The sequence below is a fragment of the Ischnura elegans genome, chromosome 5 (assembly GCF_921293095.1).
Source record: "Ischnura elegans chromosome 5, ioIscEleg1.1, whole genome shotgun sequence".
Lineage (NCBI taxonomy): Eukaryota > Metazoa > Arthropoda > Insecta > Odonata > Coenagrionidae > Ischnura > Ischnura elegans.
In genome coordinates this window covers 118,550,748-118,573,768 of record NC_060250.1, presented here as the reverse complement: position 1 = coordinate 118,573,768, position 23,021 = coordinate 118,550,748, and the positions used below count along the sequence as shown (strand labels likewise).

At 36.1% G+C, this 23,021-nt stretch overlaps 1 protein-coding gene across 1 annotated transcript; it reads right to left on the bottom strand.

Moving 5' to 3' along the window:
- Window positions 1-12,247: 12,247 nt before the first annotated feature.
- On the bottom strand, window positions 12,248-15,511 carry LOC124159876 (proton-coupled amino acid transporter 4-like). The gene is made up of 2 exons (XM_046535773.1): window positions 15,417-15,511; window positions 12,248-12,794 (listed from the first exon to the last, which is right to left on the bottom strand). The coding sequence occupies exons 1-2, from the start codon at window positions 15,490-15,492 to the stop codon at window positions 12,400-12,402; spliced, it is 471 nt and encodes a 156-aa protein (XP_046391729.1). The 5' UTR covers window positions 15,493-15,511; the 3' UTR covers window positions 12,248-12,399.
- Between the last annotated feature and the right edge of the window lie 7,510 nt (window positions 15,512-23,021).

Here is a 23,021-nt window from a genome sequence, read left to right as displayed (position 1 = left end):
TACGTGATGGAACATAGTTATGTTCATGGAACAGCAAAGCAAAAAAAAGTCCTGTTCCCCAAATAATTTAACGCTGTCCACTTTTTCAACGGCTTATCTTCATTTTCAAGATAAACAGACATATCACATTCATTACAGAGCACTATATTACCGACAACGGGTAAAGGGGAGCAGAGATACGGTCAGGTGGTGATAAGGCTAAAGGGGGTGTGGAGCAGAGAGGAAAGGAAACAGTCAGATTTTTTAAACAGTGACCAAGGATTGGGAACTTTAAAACAAGCCATTTAAAGTATTAATGTTAGGTGCAAGGGAATATTTAGAGGCAAGATTGAGATTTCAAATCATATTTATCTAAACTTTCCATAGAAATGTAATTTCAACATTTAATTTTTACATAAATTTGACAAAAGTGTGAAACTTGCTGTTGTTTTAGAATTTTTGGAAATCACCTACTGTTTTCTTGCACTTATGTTTAAAATTTTAAATGGCATGACTGAATTTAAATATTCCCAATTTTTGTCGACTGTTTTTAAATCAGTCTTTTTCCTAGCTAATCATTTCTCTCCCTCTTAACCTCATCACTACCTTTGTTTCTCTCTGCTCCCCGACTTACACTTATACTTTTATGCTTTGCCCCCCCCCCTTTAACCTCCCTTTGACCTTTCTCTTAATCCCACTTCACCATCCCCTCCACCCGTCGTTGAATAAATACAAGGCAAGGCAGGGTACGCGATCTTTCTGTTTATAGCTACAGTCGTTGAAGCTATAAGAAAGAATTTAATTACATATTTGAAATATTTATTAAATTTTTAAATCAAATTATTTAATTTAATTATTTTTTTAATTAAATTAATTTTAAATTTAAAATTAAATTACATTTAAAAATTTTAATTTAATTTTTGATTTAATTTGATATCCGAAGCCGGATGATCCGAAAAATGTCCGAATGGGATGATCATAGGATATTCTGTTACAGAGCTATAATAACAACGAGTCGATTGGGTGCTTGAATTCTTCAAGCGGGTAATTAGGAGGGTGGGAACATTGTTGTGTCACGTGTTGTCGAGCATTGTGTCCATAAGTGTTAAAAATATTCAAAAATTTCCCTGCCGGTTTTTGAAAGGGTAAGGAACTTTATTGTTTACTTTTAAAATTATTTGTTATTTTCAATATGATTTCATTTGACGGATAGTTCATTATTTGAATAGGCTAAGTTTAGCACTGAGACATAATTGGAATAAGGTTTTTAAAATTTCAAGACAGTGATGATTTTGTGGTTATTTTTCAACTCTTAAAGTCCAAAAGCGTTGTGATAAGCGAAACTTGAAAATGAAACGCAGATTCCTTAGATAAATATATAAAGATGTACCACTCGCAAAACATATGTCCATAATGCAGTGTGTAAAATACTAAATTGTAACGATTACCCAAATTTCTTTGGTACTAAAAAATAGTTATTCTCAAGATATTCCAATTTGAAAAAAATAGCTTTGGCATATTTGCTATCATTATCGTATCGAAATATCAAGTACACTGACACGTGTATTGAAAATTCGCAATCCTGTTCCAGTCTTCGATCATCAACCCTAAAATTCCTGGTCAACTATGTACGTGGATAGAAAATCCTGTATGTAATAACGATTCGATATATTTAAAGAAAAAGCATATTCAATATATATAGATCGTGAGACTGCACGCAAATCATATTTCCATTGGGCATTGTGAGGAAGACCAAGATGTACCCATTCACCAAATTTCATTGGTCCAACGTAAATACTAATCATGTTATGCCAATTCGCGTATTTGCTACAATTATCGAATCGATCTTTCGATAAAACTGCTATCTGCACTGTAATATCCGCAATGCCGTAGATTTTAATTCCAGTTAATATAAATCTTCTCTATATTTCCTGGTCAACTATGTCCTTGGATGTAAAATCCTATATGTTAGAGCAATTCGACATATTTTAAGAAAAAGTAGATTCGATATATATCGAGCGTGAGACTAAACGCAAACAATATTTCAATTGGTCATTGTGAGGAATCCCAAGATGTATACATTCACAAAATTTCATTGGTGCAACGTATATACTAATAAAAATATGCTAATTTCAGCATTTGCTATAACTATCGAATCGATCTTTCGATTATACTGACATCTGCACTGTAAAATCCGTAACGATATTGATTTTATTTCCACGCTATGGTCATCTTCTATATAATTGCTGGTCAACAATGCCCGTGGGTGTAGGATCCTAAATGTTATAGCTATTCGATATAATTTGTGAAAAAGCAGATTCGATAGGTATCGAATGTGAGACTACATGCAAAACATATTTCCATTGGGCAATGTGAGGAATACCAAGATGTACCCATTCACCAATTTTCATTGGTCCAACGTATATACTAATCCAGTTATGCCAATTTGCGTATTTGCTACAATAATCGATAAGATCTTTCGATTATACTGACATCTGTAATGTAAAATCCGCAATGACATTTTTTTTATATCCAGTCTATGGTCATCTACTATATAATTCCTGGTCAAGAATGCCCATGGGTGTAAAATCCTAAATGTCATAGCTATTCGATATAATTTGTGAAAAAGCAGATTCGATATGTATCGAATGTGAGACTACATGCAAAACATATTTCCATTGGGCAATGTGAGGAATACGAAGATGTACCCATTCACCAATTTTCATTGGTCCAACGTATATACTAATCCAGTTATGCCAATTTGCGTATTTGCTACAATAATCGATTCGATCTTTCGATTATACTGACATCTGTAATGTATAATCCGCAATGACATTTTTTTAATATCCAGTCTATGGTCATCTACTATATAATTCCTGGTCAAGAATGCCCGTGGGTGTAAAATCCTATATGTTATAGCTATTCGATATAAATTGTGAAAAAGCAGATTCGATATATATCGAATGTGAGACTACATGCAAAACATATTTTCATTGGGCATTGTGAGGAATAAAAAGATGTACCCATTCACCAAATTTCATTGGTCAAACGGAAACACTATTGAAGTTATGCCCATTTACGTATTTGCTATAATAATCGAATCGATTTTTCGATCATACTTATATCTGTACTGTAAAATCCGCAAGGCTATTGGTTTAAAATCCAGTCAATGGGTATCTACTATTTAATCCCTAGTAAACTATGTCCTTGGATGTAAAATCCTACATGTTATAGCAATTCGATACATTTGAAGAAAAAGTTGATTCGATATATATCGAATGTGAGACTACGTACAAAACAAATTTTCATTGGGCATCGTGAGGAATACCAATATGTACCCATTCACCAAATTTCATTGATCCAACGGTAAATCTATTGAAGTTATGCCCATTTACGTATTTGCTATAATAATCGAATCGATTTTTCGATCATACTGACATCTGTACTGTAAAATCCGCAAGGCTATTGGTTTAAAATCCATTCTATGGGTATCTACTATTTAATCCCTAGTAAACTATGTCCTTGGATGTAAAATCCTACATGTTATAGCAATTCGATACATTTTAAGAAAAAGTAGATTCGATATATATCGAATGTGAGACTACGTACAAAACAAATTTTCGATGGGCATCGTGAGGAATACCAATATGTACCCAATCACCAAATTTCATTGATCCAACGGTAAATCTATTGAAGTTATGCCCATTTACGTATTTGCTATAATAATCGAATCGATTTTTCGATCATACTGATATCTGTACTGTAAAATCCGCAAGGCTATTGGTTTAAAATCCAGTCAATGGGTATCTACTATTTAATCCCTAGTAAACTATGTCCTTGGATGTAAAATCCTACATGTTATAGCAATTCGATACATTTTAAGAAAAAGTAGATTCGATATATATCGAATGTGAGACTACGTACAAAACAAATTTTCATTGGGCATCGTGAGGAATACCAATATGTACCCAATCACCAATTTTCATTGATCCAACGGTAAATCTATGGAAGTTATGCCCATTTACGTATTTGCTATAATAATCGAATCGATTTTTCGATCATACTGACATCTGTACTGTAAAATCCGCAATGCTATTGGTTTTAAATCCAGTCTATGGGTATCTACTATTTAATCCCTAGTAAACTATGTCCTTGAATGTTAAATCCTACATGTTATAGCATTTCGATATATTTTAAGAAAAAGTAGATTCGATATATATCGAACGTGAGACTGAATACAAAACATACTACCATAGAGTATCGTGAGGAATACCAAGATGTACCTGTTTACCAAGTTTCATTGGTCCAACGTACACACTTATCAAGTTATGCCAATTTGCGTATTTGCTATACTAATCGAATCGTACTTTAGACACTGCTGACATCTGTACTGTAAAATCCGCAATCCTATTGATATCCCTTCTATGGTCACTCCCTTATCCCTGCCTTCTCTAATATCCCCGCTTTAGCCTATGTTCTTATATTGGTGACGTAGACAGACGGGATGCGTGTATTTCTTACGGGGGCCTAATACAAAAAGATATGAATTCAAATCGATGTATCTTCATTAGGAAACATAATTCATCTAAATAATTTATGTGTGCGCATAATTCATTTTTTTCCCTACATATTGTTAAAATTTTTATTTCCGTAACTATGTAAATAAGCCCAAAAAATGGCTCAATCGAATACAACCTTGTATCGATCATAACTTCGAGTCTAATCAATCGATTCGCCTGATTTAACTTTTGTCGGATGAATGACATTTTCAGTCGTATTTTGTATGACATTCATGTTCAAAACTTGATTAATAAAAAAGTTATTAGCGATTAAAGCGTATCCAAGGAGATTCGTATCGATATAACTCGCACATGAATCGATCGAGCGGAATGGTCATCATTGCAAAGGTTGACTATTTTAATAATATTATTTATCTGAAAATTTCATTCCTCTCGCTTAAACGGTTGCTAAGATATTCAAGATTGCATGCTCCACAAAAAAATGGCGACAATGATTTTTCGCTTGCAGGACTTTTTTCGGAATTTAATTATTAATTAACCAAGAGGGATACGGTGAAAGTAAGCTCAAACGTGAGGGTTCGGAGAACCCTCTAACGGATTTTCTTGGAGATTCCAAATTTTCATATGGCACATGTCTCAACGCCGAAATCCAAGATTGAAAATTCGACCACCTCTACAATGGAAAATCAAAATCGTTTATTCCTCGGAATTGTTTCGACATATGAAAATTGCGAGATAGCCAAAAAATCAACCAAAAAATCTAGTATCTTGCGTTTCAAGGAATTTGTCCTGCGATGATTGCAAGTTGGTCAAAAAAATTCTTTACGTAGTGCCATAAGAAAAGCATGGGGCACTTTCAAAAAATCATAAAAAATACTAAATATTAATTCATCGCATTGACAACCACACCAAAAAATCAACCAAAAAATCTAGTTTACTTCAAGGGAATCTCATGTTCCTCACATATTTAAAAATACATTAAAAAAGCGAAAAAGTTTTAGTCCCATAAGGCTCCCATGTTAATTCAAGTCGATATATCTCGAAAAGTTATCGACTTTTTCAACTTTTCAGATTTTTCCTCCCGATGAATATTTTTTTACTTTTACGTCCAATATTCCATATACCCACACATATCACAGTTTGGGCTGCTAATTTTGATGAATCACCCAATCAATGAATTACTTTCCAGCTTTAAATAGCGTAATAATATACTATTGTTACCATTATTGCATTCAGATTTGCACAATACCAATGCAGTTGTACCATATTCATTGAAGAAAACTAAATGAATACAATTAAATAACAACTCTGACTGCAAAAAAATATTCGAGTTAACATCTGGAGTTTTTCCTGCAATTTTTGGTTTTCGCTCATTTTTAATACGGGATTTCTGTCGAATGCAAGCATATAGCAATGCAAGCAGAATATCCGTTTCAGGTCCGCTATGTCCTATCTAGGTCTGCCGGCAATCAGGATATCCGTCGGATCTCCCACGGATATCCGAAGTCGGATGATCCGAAAAATGTCCGAATGGGATGATCATAGGATATTCTGTTACAGAGCTTTAATAACAATAATATACAATTGTAACCATTATTGAATTCAGATTTGCACAATACCAATGCAGTTACAGCAAATTCATTGATGAAAACTAACTGAATACAAATAGCAACTCTGAATGCAAAAATTATTCGAATTGGCATTCGAAGTTTTTCCTGCAAGTTTTGGTTTTCGCTCATTATTAATATGGGTTTTCTGTCGAATACAAGCACCTATAGTTTGGAATTGGTGATTATAGCATTTACAAATTTCCTCCACAATGATAATTATTATATTTTTCGTTGGAACCATTATATTACGTACTTATCTAATAATAACAGATTAAAAATCGTATTTCTATTCTAGCGAAACTAAAATTTGCTCTAGAAAAATTTGCCCTTACATTTGATGAAACAAATAATGCACTGTTAAAAAATCTTTGGGACTACGAACCTCCGCTGAAACCAAAACACCGCCTCCCCAGATGTGCCCTCAACCCTTCCCATAACCCTATCCCCTAATTCCCTGTCTTATTATGCCATGACTCTTTTAATCTGTAAAACGTGATAAACTAATCTGCCTGCATTATTACTAAACGAACCCCCCATGAGACAGCTGCAAAGCTGGGAACTGCGGAAAACAACAACGAGAAATATACTTGGACTTGGAAAATCGTATTTCGAAACTTGCGCCATAACGACCGGCGGCCATCTTATATAACATGTGACTTACAGCGCCCACAGCCATCGCCACTAAAGTTGTGTGCGGTTGTGTACACATTCGTAGGTACTGTATTTTTGACTTTGTGACTTAAGCTGTGCAGTAAAATCTTATTTTACAAGCAAATTTACGTTGACGTACGCCATGGAAGAGGAAAATGATCCCTTTTTTGCAGTGGAGACTGGCAAAAAGGGATTAGAAGAATACAGTTTGTCAGCATCATTGACCCATCTACTGTTTACTGACCATTTAAATGTAAGTAAACGGAAAATTTTTCTCTATTCGATAGTAAACCAACGAACTTGTGTGTATCTAGCCTTTCAGGACTAATTTATTTCTCAGTGTAATTAATATTTTGTAATCTTTGCGTGATAAAATACAATCCATTCAGACCGATTAAGTTTAAATATCAGTTCTCGCAGTAGAATCCATTTTTTAGCTGTTCTTTATGGCATTTAATTATTATTCTCTATCTCAATGAACTCGTATATGAAGGGTTTTTCTCACAAATGAATAACTATTGAGAATATGTCGAAGAATTATAGTAATTAATGAGCAGTTCAGCACCCTGATTATGTAACTGTGAGAAGGGTGAGAGCGATGTCGTTGCCAGGGGCAACGCGATTCCCACGACGGAAGGTGATATCAGCGATTATGAAACCGTGATTGCTCTCTTTATCACGCTGCGAGCGTCATCGGCCTATCACGTTCGAAACCCATGGTGACAAGCATATGCTGACATAAAAACGAGCACTAAATGCATATGTTAGCAAACATTTATTGTTTATTTAATTTCAAAATGCCCTATAATCGATTAAAAACCAATATAATTCTTAATTATTTCAACTGGAGTGCTCTGTTGACTTTATAGTTGTCCACGTTGTTCAATTGTTATATGCGCATGGTGGTGAATTCGATTGAGCAGCTTTATTTTCACACGGCAAATTGAAAAGTACTGCTAATTGAAGTACATCCGTGATTCAAACGTCAATTACTTTATATCGAAGTTAAATTATCAACATTTGCCAAGTACGTTCTCCAACATATCAACATCGTTAAACTCCTTTTCGATTTTTAATCATCATAAATCAACTATTAACTACTTACATTCAAATCGCTAGCGCGATTACACGTCCATTATCATTTCAAAATTAATTAGTTTCAATCCAAGGTCACGACTTTTCGACCATTCTCTACGATATAGCAAATAATTTGCAGCATCTCCCGGCGAGCATTAGCATAATAGATTACGTTATCACACATCGAAAAGTAATACTACACTTTCCCCATAACTTTACCATAATACGGGTACGTAATGATAATATTATCTATTGGCGAAGCGAAGTACTTAGCTTTGAACTGCCTCCATTTTATGTTTTAGTTTGTTATTGTTATTTCAAACTCTCCGCAGACGACGCATTCTCGGACAATGATGTGTCGAAGGATTTCATTGGCTCTTCAGATTTCTCAATGATACCAACCTCACGCTCTCGTACCTGTATGATACGCGCGATGACGGTGGCTTACATGATCGCGTGATACAGCGGAACGTGATAGGAGAACGTGATGGTCATCTATCGCCGTCGTCGCTGTCACATTTACATAATCAAGGTGCAGGACATAGCCATCAATTAACTCTCTCCGATCATTATCATTTAGGTATTGATTTGTGTCTTTAGTAAAATATTCGCTAATGCCTTACAGTTAGAAGAGGATGCAGAAAAATACATCTTCTGGAAAATGACGTGAGGTCCTTCGAGGATAAAAACAACAGTGTAAATGCCGGGATCAGAACATTCCAGTCTCTCCAGACCGCCCCGTAACTAGGAAGAGAAAAATTCTATAGCTACTGCAGGAGCATGAAGAGCCCAAGGAGGTGCAAATGTACCATGTAATCCCCGGAAATGGTAACGAGGAGGTTGATGAAGATAATTCGTATCTATTGATCCACATTCTTCCTGAAGGCATGTTTACACTGTACATTAACTCGTAGGAGTCATTGTCTAAATGTATGAATGCATCAATTTACACGAAAATGCACCATGTTATAGGCACCCAACTTGTGTGAAGTTGTGTGCCTAACCATTGTGTGTTAAAAAAAGTTAACGTTGGAATAGAAATACTTTGTCATTCCTCTTACTCAGGTGTTTATTATTTCGTTGTTTATCTCATTTTAGACTATTGTGCATTCCGTGAAAATAATCTACAGAGCATTGCTCTGCTCACATGTTTTTGCACTGTATTTACTTAGTCATAAGTGTTTTGGAGTTCAGAGATTAAGTGAATTCATTGGTCTTATCTATATGGACAGTTTATTTTGTGCCAATGTAAGCATGACATTTGTTTCCATGTTATAACTTATGTATGTTTAATAATTTTGTATTTTAAAGCCATGCATATTGTATTTGTTCACAGAGAAGTGCCATTTTTGTTAATTTTATAAGCTGAAATTTATATGATGAATCAAAAGATTGTTTTATCTGGTTCTTGTCAATATTCAACTGTAACCAAGTGGTAATCATTCTTAACTATTGTTTGCTACAATTTTTCATTAAGGTCACTTTACAAGGTTGAATTTATTAATTGATACGGAAATGCAAACCCAGAAATTTTATCATCTCAGATTTATTAGTAGGCATAGTTGGAAGCTTGGGTATATACATTTTACCTATAAACAATGCCATTGTTGATGTGATTCTTCAAACCATTGAAATCTCAAAGCATGAGATGTTATGATCTTCCTTGGAAATCATTTTTCGGAACTTTCAGGGTATGACCTGTTCCATTCGAACTCTTGGAATCACTAAATTTAAATTGATCCAATTCCCAAGAGGTAACATTAATTTTGAAAGTCAGTTTGCTTGAATGCAATAACTCAAATCATGTAAAAAGGCCTTAAAAATGACAAAATAAGAAATATTAAATAGTTTTTTAATGCAATTTTGTTTCTTTTTATTTAATCAGTAGTCACTAGTTAAAGCATTAATCATTCGAATGAAGGAATCTATTTGGTGTATATTCTTGCTACAATATGCAAAAAATGGTATTAATATCCGGAAGGGGACGTCCTATGGATATCGGATTTTGGGACATGCGGATGGGCCACGGATATCCGAAGGAAATCCGGCGATATCCGTCGGACATCCGTCGGATATCCATAAGTCCCAAAATCCGATATCCATAGGACGTCCGCTGCCGGATATTAATACAATTTTTTGCATATTGTTGCAAGAATATCGGATTTGGGACATGAAGACTCCTTCCACCTTGTTAAGGTTGTCTATCATGTGCAGGAATCTTTTTGGTGTATATTCTTGCAACAATATGCAAAACATTGTATTAATATCCGGCAGCGGACGTCCTATGGATATCGGATTTTGGGACTTATGGATATCCGACGGATGTCCGACGGATATCGCCGGATTTCCTTCGGATATCCGTGGACCATCCGCAACGTCCGCCTTGGATATCCGACGGACATCCGCCGGATGTCCATGTGTTGTTAGGGTCTCTTCATCCTCCCTTCACTCTCTCTCTTCGTAAAAAACACTTCATTCCCCCCCCTTCCTTCCCTTTCTTAGAACCATAAATACTTTACACTCTATAGTAATGTTAACTCTATGCCTAGAACTCAGGAAAACACGTGCGGTAGACAAGACGCAACATCCCCGTTCGACCGCTCGTTTTTTTGTTATTTTTGAGACATTAAAAAGTCGTGAACTGAGGCCATGTACTAACTGGTGAACTTTCTCAGGGACTGTGCTGCGATAACAGTCGCGCAACCGCGGGACTCAAAGATGCCATGACTTAAATCCGGCTATAGTATCGCATCCAGGAGTTGAATGGCGTTCGTTTACGCGGCGCTCGAGTCTATTAAATCAGCCGTCCGACCATAATTAATCCTCATGCGTCAACCTCAAGGTCTAACTCGGGCATCTGGAGACCAAAACGCATCAAAACAGCTTGTACAAACATCATGCATTTTCTCCGTTGCACTGATGTGTTTCAAAACATTTCCGGATAGTTTTCATACCAAGTGTCAGCCGTCAAGCATCATACCTACGTCTGGAAGCGTTAGCTTATCACCTCTGCGCCTCAGAAGGGGGAGGACTGGAAGGAAAAAAGGAAGGAGGCGCCACCGCAATAGAAGCCCGACGATGCCTCCTGGGAGGGGATAGTGAAGGAAGGGAAAGGGGCGAGGAGTCCCGCACCGTTACAAAGGCGGGTGGGTCCTACCATCAGCGAAACCAGTCAAAGCCATTAATGTGCCAGCGATTTTAGTGGATTTTCCTATGAGGAAGAAAAATCCATCGATCAAATCGCTAGATAGTCTCCACATAGTGCTATCATTAAGAGATCAAGGTAGCAAAGTCAGTAGAACGATCGGTCAGTCAACTGTAGCTGCTACACTGATGATTCAAGTCTCCAATCTACACGAACTCTACCCTAGACAACGCAATGCAGATGGCATCACCGTACAATGAGCCCTCTTATAATGATTTCCCATTGGTAACATCAAATTCAATACATGGAGGTTTTATTGACCTTAACCCTTTCGTGCCGGACATCGGGTGGAGCCGACGGGAATTTTCATACACAGAACACCTGACGTCGGGTATAGCTGTCGTGGATTTCAACGCAGACGACCGGACGTCGTTTCTGGCCGTCAAGAGAGAAGGGAAGTGACCGCTGCGGTAGCAATTGTCTGATGCATTCAGGCCCGGCCTGAGACCCAGCTTAGTGAGTCCTTAAGGCCACTCTAAGGCAAAAAAGCCCGACCCTTCCACTCATTTATGACCATCCTCACCGCAGAAATCCGTTGCATAGTAGTTTCGTTTTCAATAATTTTTTAGTAGCATGTTTTATTGCATACCACTATGTTTTTATACTTTAAAATGAGTTCTTTGTTTTGTTCTGTGCCCAAGCAATTTTTAAATGGAATTTTAGCGTTAAAAATAATATACTTCCTGACTTATAGTCGTATTACCTTATATTTATTAACTTTGTTGTTATTAACGCTAGAAACCCGTTTAAAATTTCACAATGCTTAGAAATGTTAGTAATTCTTTTAGAAGAGTAAATCATTTAAAATTAACTACAATGTTTGGTTGAAAAAAACAGTGGTAACGCAATGAGTTGTCCGTGGTTTCGTGCTATGATAGGGCAAGAGGGTGGCCAGGGTAAGGGACGGGCACCCTGTTGAGCTGGGCCTCAAATGTGAGGGACGAAAACACCCAGGCATCTCACCCCCAAAAAAGAGCTCCGTACAGAAAGGTTTAAAATATTCTTATGTTACTCGTAGTACCAAAACGTTTTTCTACTGTAGGCACCGGCAGGAAAAGGTTAAAGATGATGGAATAAGATTTTGTAACTACATGAATAACTTAACAACCTGTTCAGGTTAATAAAGTTTGAAGCCCTCTAAATTTTTAAATTTTCCAATACAGGCACATAAATACATTGAAAAAATGGTGAATAACACATTTAACTAATGAAGAATCAGACATAGATATGTTAAATTTATTTTTAATACTTTCCTAAAATTATAAAGGAATGATATAAGTAAAGTAACAACCGTTGTGAATCTACCACAGTAACACGGCATGGCACTCTGGTGAGAATCCAAACGTTTCAACACACGTCAATCAGTGCCTTCCTCAAATGCATGAACAATTTCAACAATACTGGCATATGTTCCGGACACAAAACCAAAAGCACCGACCAATATCAAAAAGATGTCCTTTAACATCACTATCCAAAAATGAGATCTTGAGAGAGCAACATACTTGTGTCCACCTGAATCACTTTTTATGTAGGAGCTTGGGTAGGCATTCCTTATCTCGGTGCCACCACGCCCATCTAAATCAGCCACAACTTCCATCTCCAGTGGGACTTTATGTTCAGACGCTTGAGGTCGGCTCATGATGCACGCAATTTCAGCCAACGGCGGGAACATGAGCACCAGGGCAGTGCTGCTGATGGCACCCACCAGGGAGATGAAGAGGCCGAGTTTGGGAATGGCTTCCGCCAATATGACTGCGAAAACAAAACAATGAAATGTTTGATACAAAAGCCAATCACAACATAAGAAAATACATGAAAACTGATGTCAATTAAAAATGAGGGCCCATTACTGTGAAACCTCTCAAAGAGGAGGGATCATTAAGGAGCCCAGTCAGCATAAGATGTGAGCTATCCAAAAATGCCAGAATACATACTAATATGGAACACATGGACAGCCATCTGCAATATGGGATCATAATCCTAGGAGAAAGGATCCAGTAGGAATCTACCTTGAGAACCATGGGGATAGCAGCAAGATGAATAATGAAAAGTAAATAAAACTTTGTAATTCCACATAAATATTTGAACTAGGACCTAGGTTTTTATGTGAACCATCATCATCTGGTACAAATGCATAGAAGGCACCTCACTTGACACCTTAGCGCAATTTGAAGTTTTAAGAAGTGTCAAAAATTAGGAACATTTTGCGAACAAAATTTCTATTCCTTCTCACGCCTCCCTTCTGGACCTTCCTTTCTCACACTCCTAAAAGAAAACAAACACCTCAGATGCCGATGTTCTCATGGATGCACTGGTAGATATTTCCCTCTTGCCTTTCACCCGACCCACGTGCCACTACCTACCCACATTTAATGAAGACAATGTAAGTACGGTATGTACAAATGTAAGTTTTTTCAGTGCTTTTTGGCTTATCTCCACTGCAATGACCAAATCAATAGGAATTCCAATTCCAGCGGAAGCAGAACCATGTTGAGCTGATGTTCAATATGGTTGCTTCATGTGATGGCTTCTTCTCTGGCTAGTAGAACGATGTTATTTTGAACACATTGGCATTACTAACACTGCTGCACTTTTATCCCCAGCATATACCCACATATTTTCTTTATGGATCATTCTCCCACAATCGTACAAAATTATGGAGTGCCATAAAAAATCAAAAATTGGTACATCAAAAATAAGGTGGCATATTATTTTATGTACCCTTTTACGGATTTTAGTGACAAATTAGCAAAGAAAAAAATTATATTCCCCAAATTTAATGTCCACAGACTATGATTCATCATATCAGTGGACAGTACCACATAGATTTTCAAAGAGGTGTTTATTGTAAATTGTCCCAACTATAACTTAATTTAGAGGAAATCGTCATCTCTGTGGATGTCATGTTCGTGAAATCTACTGCCCATGGACATGACAGATAGTAACGGACATGATGATACCTACACTATGACTAGTTACAGAATGTCCAATGCCAATTTGTTAAAAAATTTCTAGTGAGTAAACACAATATTCATATATATACCATGTCCGTAGACAGAACAAAAGTAAAAATAAAAAAGTGTGAATATTACTAAAGATCTCTGTCACTTAGGTTGTATGATTGACGAACTGTAATTACACAATTTTGGTTCTCAATAAACAAAATTTTTTTTAATTTTGCCTGCAGAAAATGTACGTTTTTTGGAGATTGACCCTAATAAATAATATACAATATGAGCACAAAAAAATCCCTGTCATTGAATATCAACATAATCCGAAAAAAGGTTAAGAAGCATCAGCAATGATGGAGAATGCAAACCTAATGTAAATCATTATGATCTTCCACAGAAAATTGCTCCAGATAATCAGGGGGATATTTTTCTGTTTAAGATGACAGTGTGGAGAGTCAGGATTTTAGTTCTTAGTACTAACTATCACTTTATTTATTTATACCATTATTTTATTCCTCAGTATTTTTCCAAGATTTTTTAGGAATGAAATATTATAGGAGGTGAACTTCATGCAGTAAGGCATTTTTATGAGATTTTTATAGAATAGAGATTTCAACCAATGGAGTATGAATTCAGCTTGTTTGGTGCTCGCTTTGGTCCACAAGTGGGCAGCACCTACGATCTTTACAGACTGCCTCACATGCAGAGGGCCTCCTTTTGATGGGAGTAACTACGTTAAGAGGGCATATGTATGTGAACGGCATATGCTTGTGGTCTGTGCTGGCTGGGAAAACATAATTAAATACAATTAGTGGATTTAATTTTAACATAAGGCTGGGTGTAGTCTGCTAAAACTAATTCCTGTTGAAGACTGCTGGCTTGAAAATAATATTGATACTATTCATTGCAGGTCAACTTAATGGTAAGTGCAACATTTCTGTCAGCAGGTCAGTGGTTTCGTTCAACTAAGATTGATTTACACCTATGTAATTAGATTACCGTGATTAGGCTTTTAGATCATACAACTGGAAAAATTGTGCTACATCTGAGAGTGTCTTCACATAGAAATGCAAGCATTTACACTCGGAAACCCAATTTTATCATACAAGCACAAGAGTACAACTGAGAGTCATTCTACTGAGGTGACATTGTATTCTGGAGTTACAAATTTATTGCATAAAAGAAATCAGAAGTGACATGCAAGAATGTAGGCTTTCATGGGCTTTGAATGCTGACTCAATGTAAAAAAAATGAGGTTTTTCATGCTTTCAAAACTTTCTGTCTCCTGGAGGCAACATGGAATTATATGCCTTTGTCATGCTTATCACATTACTGAGCATTATGATTTTATTCTATAAGTTAGAAGCAGGTAAGAATACATATATACTACGTCAAATATTAATGAAATAATGTCATCACTTACAAGTCAACAGAACGAATCCTGTCCTGAAGAGTATTTCATACAAAACCTTGTGCTTAAAAGGGCCATATTTCTTCATCACTGGAGGCCATAAAATATCTATAGGTACAAAAAACTGCAGGGCATAAGAGCACATTACTCCAAAAGATAGAGCCATTTTCAAACACTGGGCCAAGCTGCAGATGAAAGAAAGGAAAAATTACAAATATGTATAAGTCAATAAGTCTATAAGTCAACTTTATGTAATGTATGTGCACTTAACTGAAAATAGCTTTTTTGACTGCGTGAAAATAAATTATTAATGCACACAGGAATTTGGTCAGTCAATTTATTAAATCTATGTGGATTTAGACATGAATACAATGAACAAATTCCTCTCAGTTAAGCCTGATGAGCTCATTCACACTAGAAGGACTAGGGTTGTATGGCTGCCTAGAGGGACCATTATCCATCATTTTGATGGGTAGCCAGGGGTACCGACATATAAAAAATACTAAGGGTCTTGCACCAGGAAATTTTATAAATATGTAGTGAGTTTTAAAGTTTTTTTTTTAATTTGAGAAGAGTCATATGGTAAACATTGGAACCTAGAAAACTCGTCTCTCGATAACTCTACACTCCGGAGAAAATCGACAAGCCTGACACATCTTTTCTTCCACCTAATATAAAATTTTCAAGGGGGTTCAGGCCCCCTCAGGACCCATGGAGTCGCCACCACTGCGGGTACCTAGTACATAATTATCGTAAATATTTCTTTGGTTATGTTAAAATTAATTGACAACTCCATTAAATATAACTTTTTCTTGTTTATGAATACAATTGACAAGTTTTTTTTACAAATCATTTTGCGATAAATAACATTAAAATGAACAGAGGTAATGTCGATCCCACTTCCCCTGTCCTGGCCAACCACATGCCAATAGACATTTTGTAGATACCTTTTCTGGTATCTAGAAGATATCTTGAGACAATATTTTCTGGACATTCACATTCCAAATTTACCTTCTGGGAAAATTCAGGATAAATGACTTATATGTTTTGGAATAACAAGAGTTTATTTTTCAATTAACAGCCAGCTGGTGGAACAGGAGGAGATGGTATTTTGCTTAAATTGTGGATGTCTACTCTTTTTTTTCAAAGTTTTTGTTCTATGAAATATGCATAATTTCTTTAAATAATCTTTTTATGAAATTACTTTCAGTACCTATCTAAAATTTCAGTATTTTTTTAAGGCTAAGCAGTAGTCATACTTTCATAGAATAGACATATTCTAGACATTTATTAGATATTTAAAATAACCAAGACATTGTAGGCATTTTCTAGACATCTAATAGATATTTAAGATACCAAAGACAATGCAGACATGCTCCAGATATTTAGAAGATATTTGTGCTATATGAGTGATTATATTAGGCGGAAGGAAATTCAAAATATTTTAAAATTAGAAGAATAAAATGAATGTATAATTTAATGCTGAATTTCCAGCAGGAGTGTGTAGTATACAAATAAAACCCACCTTTTATGCAATTGCTAAAACCCGCTGATTCTATATTACACATCATTCTAATCCTGCCTCTCCATGAATTACATATACATAAATAAAATGTGCGGTGCATTTTCACACAACAAGCATATATGGTTTCAGGATGATAAATGACGCAATGTCAACAGAGAGTTAAAAGTTCCACGAGCTAGAAATTCTGTTAAATATTTTAAACTAATCACCATAGATCCACTTGAAATCAACATGGATTCCACGTTGATTTGTGGTGGATTCCATGATGATGCCACCTCCCATTTCTCACTGGGATCGTGTTTATTCATGGTCAACATCACACTTTCATCGGTTTAAGTTACCTATGTAGACTCGAAATAGACAGATTTCATGTCTATGATTTTTCGTGTGCTCTCATGGCTGCCTTTTCCATGAATTACTTATACATATATAAAATGTGTGATGCAATTTCACATAAATAGTGTGATTTCAGGATGATAATTGGCGCAATGCCACCAGTGAGTTAGGTTCCACAAATTAGAAAATTTGTTAAATATTTTATACTAATCTACATAGATCCACTTGAAATCAACGTGGATTCCATGTGGGTCCAATCACTCAATATCCACCACCACCATATATCCACGAGTCAACGTGGATTCCACGTGGGTTCCACCACCCATTTCTCACTGGGAAAGAACAGACAATAGCATGTTTGGTTGAAATGCAGCGAAATAAAAGCTCCATTTCTCTTGTCCCCAGAAATGAAGACAAAGGGTAGACGGTGAATACTTATTAGTAAATGTTATGACTCTATCACAGATACTCATTCATATCTCACTGCTGTCACAGGAATTCCTGCTCTCTGTCAGTGGTTTGGTGTGATAGGGTGTGCTTGTTTACAAAATTGAGCTACTCTCACTTTTATACACTGAGATTATAAATGTTGATGGAGACTTTTGCAGAGTGGTGCAACATGTATAGCATGGTTTTCAGGTTGACCTCCACATCGATTCAGGTTCATGAAAACAGTGTCGCTGGCATTGCAGCTGTCGTCTTAAGGTTTGAAGGGTTTGATGCAGGTTTTTGCCCGTCTCATATAGGCCTTGGTTATGGCTAGGTGCGTTCTGATTGATCCATTTGGGTAAGAGTCACTTCCAGACGTTTGAGAGCCAATAGCTGTCCTCCCTCTTGAATGTGGATGTTTTCGCTATTTCGATATCCTCTTGTAAGAGTCGCTGAAAGTAATGCTCGTGGAGATGCAAGCATTACTTTCCCTGAGGTGATAGTCAACCCAAAAACCTTGTTACGAATGAGATTATAAATTATAAATGTTTATCAATCACCACTTACATACATAAAATGGTATTTCTTCCACAGTATTTTATGATCTATATAAACTAAAGAGTTAATGTACATAAAGATTTGTTTATATAATGGCTGACATGGTCTTGAATAGGGTTTGAGCTTTCTGGGAGTGAAAATAAAATTGTCATGAGAGCAAAGTGGTTAAAAATATAAGCCATGCCCTTGGGTACATCGTCAATTCCTCACGTAGCTGAGTAAAAGCAGGAAATTTAGGATATGGTCAAGTAAGAATCAGATTTGATTGATATCCCTCTGTAAAAAAATTATAACTCACCAATCCAATGCCTTCAAAAGCAAATATAGTTGTCCCCAAGAAGAGAGGCAATTTGAGCATTGACTCCGGGCCAAGTCTCCTGGCTGATATGTTAGGAAGGTCTAGCGAAGCATAGTAAATAGTGATGACAATTCCAGCTGCCGTGGAAAGGGGGGCTTTTGAGTGAGATTTCGAATCCACGCTGACAGCATTATCGGGATGAGTATGATCAGCATGAGCCAATGCAAATCTATTGGAGGGAAGTACACCTTCAGGGCCTGGCAAAAAAATAAGAGCAATGATTAACATCCTTTCATAGATAACTCCAACGTTTAGATTTTAAACATGTACGATAATTTCTAAAAGTCTGTGTGTATTTATATGTTCCACTCACCAATTGAATGAATGGGGCAAAATTCTGGAGAAACTGTCGAGTGCTGGCACACTATGCATAAGAAATGTGCCCCTATAGAGATATTGAGGGGCAGCATGTGATACAGCAAGAATCACTGTAGTCAAAAACCATAGTAGAGCTCACCTTAAACTAAATCACAGGCATGTGAATTTCACACATTCTGGGTAAGGGGGGCCAGCTCCTTTCTGTGGATCACCTTGCACTTTGAGTATTTTTTTGGGGGTGTCAGAAAGTTCCACCTGCGGTTTGAACCCAGGATCGCTGGAACAGTAGCCATTACCTATAGGCTAGTTGTGCCCAAGCATATAAGGAAAGCCAAAGCACTGGGAAATTTTGAGTCCACGCTTGCACAGATTTTTCAGTCCCGATGGCCCTCTCTTCCTCTAAACTATCTCCAAATCTACCTCACCAGTACTACCAAAGTGTCGCAGAATATGTGACTTACGTCACAGACAGGGAAAAAATCATTGTCGATTGGTAAGGGATAGTAAAATCATGTTCAAGTCAAAATGAAAGCTTTTTCCCGTATTTCCTGTATTCTTCAATGGGTGTGTGTGAAATGGATGATTTTATTCTCTGCACTAACATTTAAAAAAATATTTTTGCAACAAAACACTCACTACAGTGTCTTCATACCACTCATAAGTTGTCAGTGTTGTTTATCAGTGGGGTATAGGTGTACACAGACTTATGGAAATGATGGTGTCCAGTGGAGAGAATGGTAGCCTAGGTAATGGCTACTGATTGAGCGATCCTATGTTCGAGCTGCAGCTGGAACCTTCTGACCTCCTCAAACAAATCCTCAAAGTGCAAGGTGATCCATAGAAAGGAACAGGTCCTCCTACCCAGAATATTTGAAATTCACATGCCAGTGACTTAGTTTGGGGTGAGCTCTACTCTAATATAATTCAAAACAACTTGCAGGTTGCATCACTAAGTCAGTGAATGAGTGAGCAAATTTTCTTTCCTTAAAAAGATTAATTTTAAGAAATATTCACATATTTAAGCATTTATACATCATAATTATTTGAATTTACAAACTCAAAATAATCAGGAAACAAGTTTTGAAGAGGTGCTTAAGATTTCTTCAGTATGTTTTGTCTTATACCAAAAAAATACACTAAATTGAGAAAATTAAGAGCTGAGAAAAACATATGTAATTGGGTAAATTAAGGGGCATAGCATTTCAATCTCAAAAAAAACTTATTATGTACCTATCTTTAGGGTTTACTGGGTATCAAATCCCGGCAGTGGCAGAGAATTTTTAGAGACTGCCCGATCCCTGCTTGAGTGTTGTGTGGAGGACATTTCAAGTGCAACACTCTGTCCGTCGGATGGGACGTTAAGCCGTGATCCCCTTGGTGCCTTTCGTTAAGAGCAGGCTAATGCCGATGCCGGATTTCTCTCCACCCTTCCTTACCAACCCATTTCCTCATGGCCTATATGACCTCAGCTGTCGGTCGCCTCCTCCAAATACCACACCAGGTGTGTATCTGTAGACACAATGATGATGATGATTGTCCCAAGTGAAGAGCTGGTATGCCTCTTACCTGAAGGACACAATTTTCTCATATGACCGCCTCATTCCAATTCTGACTCTCCTTGCCATTTATATCCTTACTTCATAAGAAAGTATTATCACCAACCTTATTATTTCACCCAAGGATTTGCATCTCACCTACGTCTTCTCCCTTGATACAAGCAGGATCACATTACTTTGCAATTATTTAAGAAGTTTCAGATATATTCTTGAAATAGATTTGCCAGGGTTTGTACTTAGACTATATGGCAAGTCTTTAAATAACATAGAAAACCTATGAGAGGCTCTGACCGGATAATAATCCACAAAAAGTTCACAAACTGTGTTCTGAAATCTTTTGTTGAAACACTGACATATTTTGGTATTTTGTGTAAATGAAATTTAACAAGTTGCATACCGGGGTATTTACATTCCTAGGAACGCCGAGATTGTAAATACATGCCTATTAAGGTGTGATGCCTTTGTTTTTAACACGGTCAAAAAGCTAATTTTTAGAATAAAACTTTATCCAATCAAACGTTATGATGCATCAATTCATTATGAATAACGAACAACAACTGAAAACGTACTAACTAATACGTATTGTACGATTTAAAATTGTTTAGGTTGATGCGCCAAAATGACGAGAATCTTCGTCATCCGTCCGGAACGTTCGGGAAAAAAATGACGAGAATTCTTACCGTCCGTACGCAACGTGTTAAAGTCTGCTTCATATCTGGACTTTATGAACAATGGCCAGAATTTATTTATGCCATGATAAATTCTTTAAAATATTATTGCCAAATATTATAACCAATAGCTGGAAGCGCTCAAATTTCTTCGATTGGTGACACAAAAATAAGAATTTCAGCTTGATTTTGTAAATTTTTTGGTAACTTGTATTCCCTTAGTCTATAGACACGCAATATTTGATGTTGCCAGATGAATAGTTTTGTCATTGGGAACCATGCAATTTTTAAAAAAGTTCCCCCCCCTGGTTTTTGACCCCCTGAACAAAATTCCTGGCTACCCTACTGGGCCTTTTTGATTTCTGTCCAACATAAAAGCTTTATAAAAAAATGAATGTGTTGGTAAGGTTCCTGGGAAATCTATTTATGCGATATGTTAATGCATGTTTGCATTTCACATTGAAGCTGAGTCTAGAGTTTAAAAATCTCGAAATCCTTCTTCTTCCTATTTATACAAACCATTTCGTGTAATATATGGATAGCTCATGACATTATCTCTTCCTGCTGTCATTCAAAGAAAAGCTTTTTCTCAAACCCAAGAAAATAGATTTCTGCTCATGCTAGAAGAGGATAAAGGGGCAGATAATAGTTGATTAGTAGTGCTATAGATATTTCGAATTAGCCACCTTGGAATTTTTACGCTATGAACTTCATAAATGCATTTGGGTGGGATCATTTGGCATACATTTCCCAGTGAAATATCTTCGTTTCCGAATTTTTCTCCGCAAATCCATAACTTAACATTTCTGGAAATCTGATGGAAAACTACCAAAATAAGTTTTTTTTTCATTTTATAATTTAAATGAACTTCCACAAAGTTGAGCCCAAGATGATAAGGATAACCAAAACAGGCCTTTCCGTGGATTTGAAAAGGTCCCAAAAAATGCAAAATCCGAACATAAGTACTTTCGAAAAAGGGATTCATTTTTTTTTAGGAAAAAGTCGCCATCCCAAGTAGCAAAATAATATTGAAAAATTATTTCAAATGATTTTAAAATCAAAATATCATAAGATGGCTAAATTCATGACTTTTTCAAGATTTCAAAATAATGTATTAGGCATTGCTCTTTTTAAGTCTCGTACCATTTGATCTCATTTGTTTGATAGTATATTCTTGGATATACCTACAGGAAGTAATGGCTTATTTTTGCCAAAAATGTTCCTTTTTTAATTTCACAGAAAAATAATTATATATATATATTTTTTTTATATCACGAGATGTGGGTCAAATGTAAATATTATTTATTTTTCAAACTTTGCCTACGTTTCGGACATTATATTTTTCCATCCTCAGGGCTATAAAAATGATAATGTATGATACAAAATTAGTTAAATACAGGCAACTTTACAGTTGTTATACATTAAAATACATGGAAATACATATTCAAAATTTACCTTTAAGTCTGATGTTGTTTTTATTTATTTATTTACAATTTGGTTGCTTGGATTTCTTTCTTTGTTGGTTATTCAAAGAAATGTACCACATATCCAGAAATAAAAAAAGCTGCAATAAAAGAACAGACATTACTTACCTTAGCAAAATTTATCATTATTTAATAAATGACATAACCAGCAAAGAAAGAAATCCAAGCAACAAAATATTGAAAATTCATGCAAACAAAATATTTCATTAATAAATGAAGTTTTTTCGATAATAAAAATTGTTATAATTAGTTTAAATCCCTCTACTTAGTACCCTGATTTTTTTTAATTTTCCCCCCTGGTTTTGGACCCACCCTGAACGAAATTCCTGGCTATGCCACTGGTTAATCAACCCAGTAAAATTAAATAATATGCTTTAAAAAACCA

Coding starts and splice junctions, on each gene's coding strand:
- LOC124159876 (XM_046535773.1), bottom strand. CDS start 15,492: ATGAAGAAATATGGCCCTTTTAAGCACAAGGTTTTGTATGAAATACTC. Junction 12,795..15,416: donor AGGATTCGTTCTGTTGACTT/GTAAGTGATGAC, acceptor TTGTTTTCGCAG/TCATATTGGCGGAAGCCATT.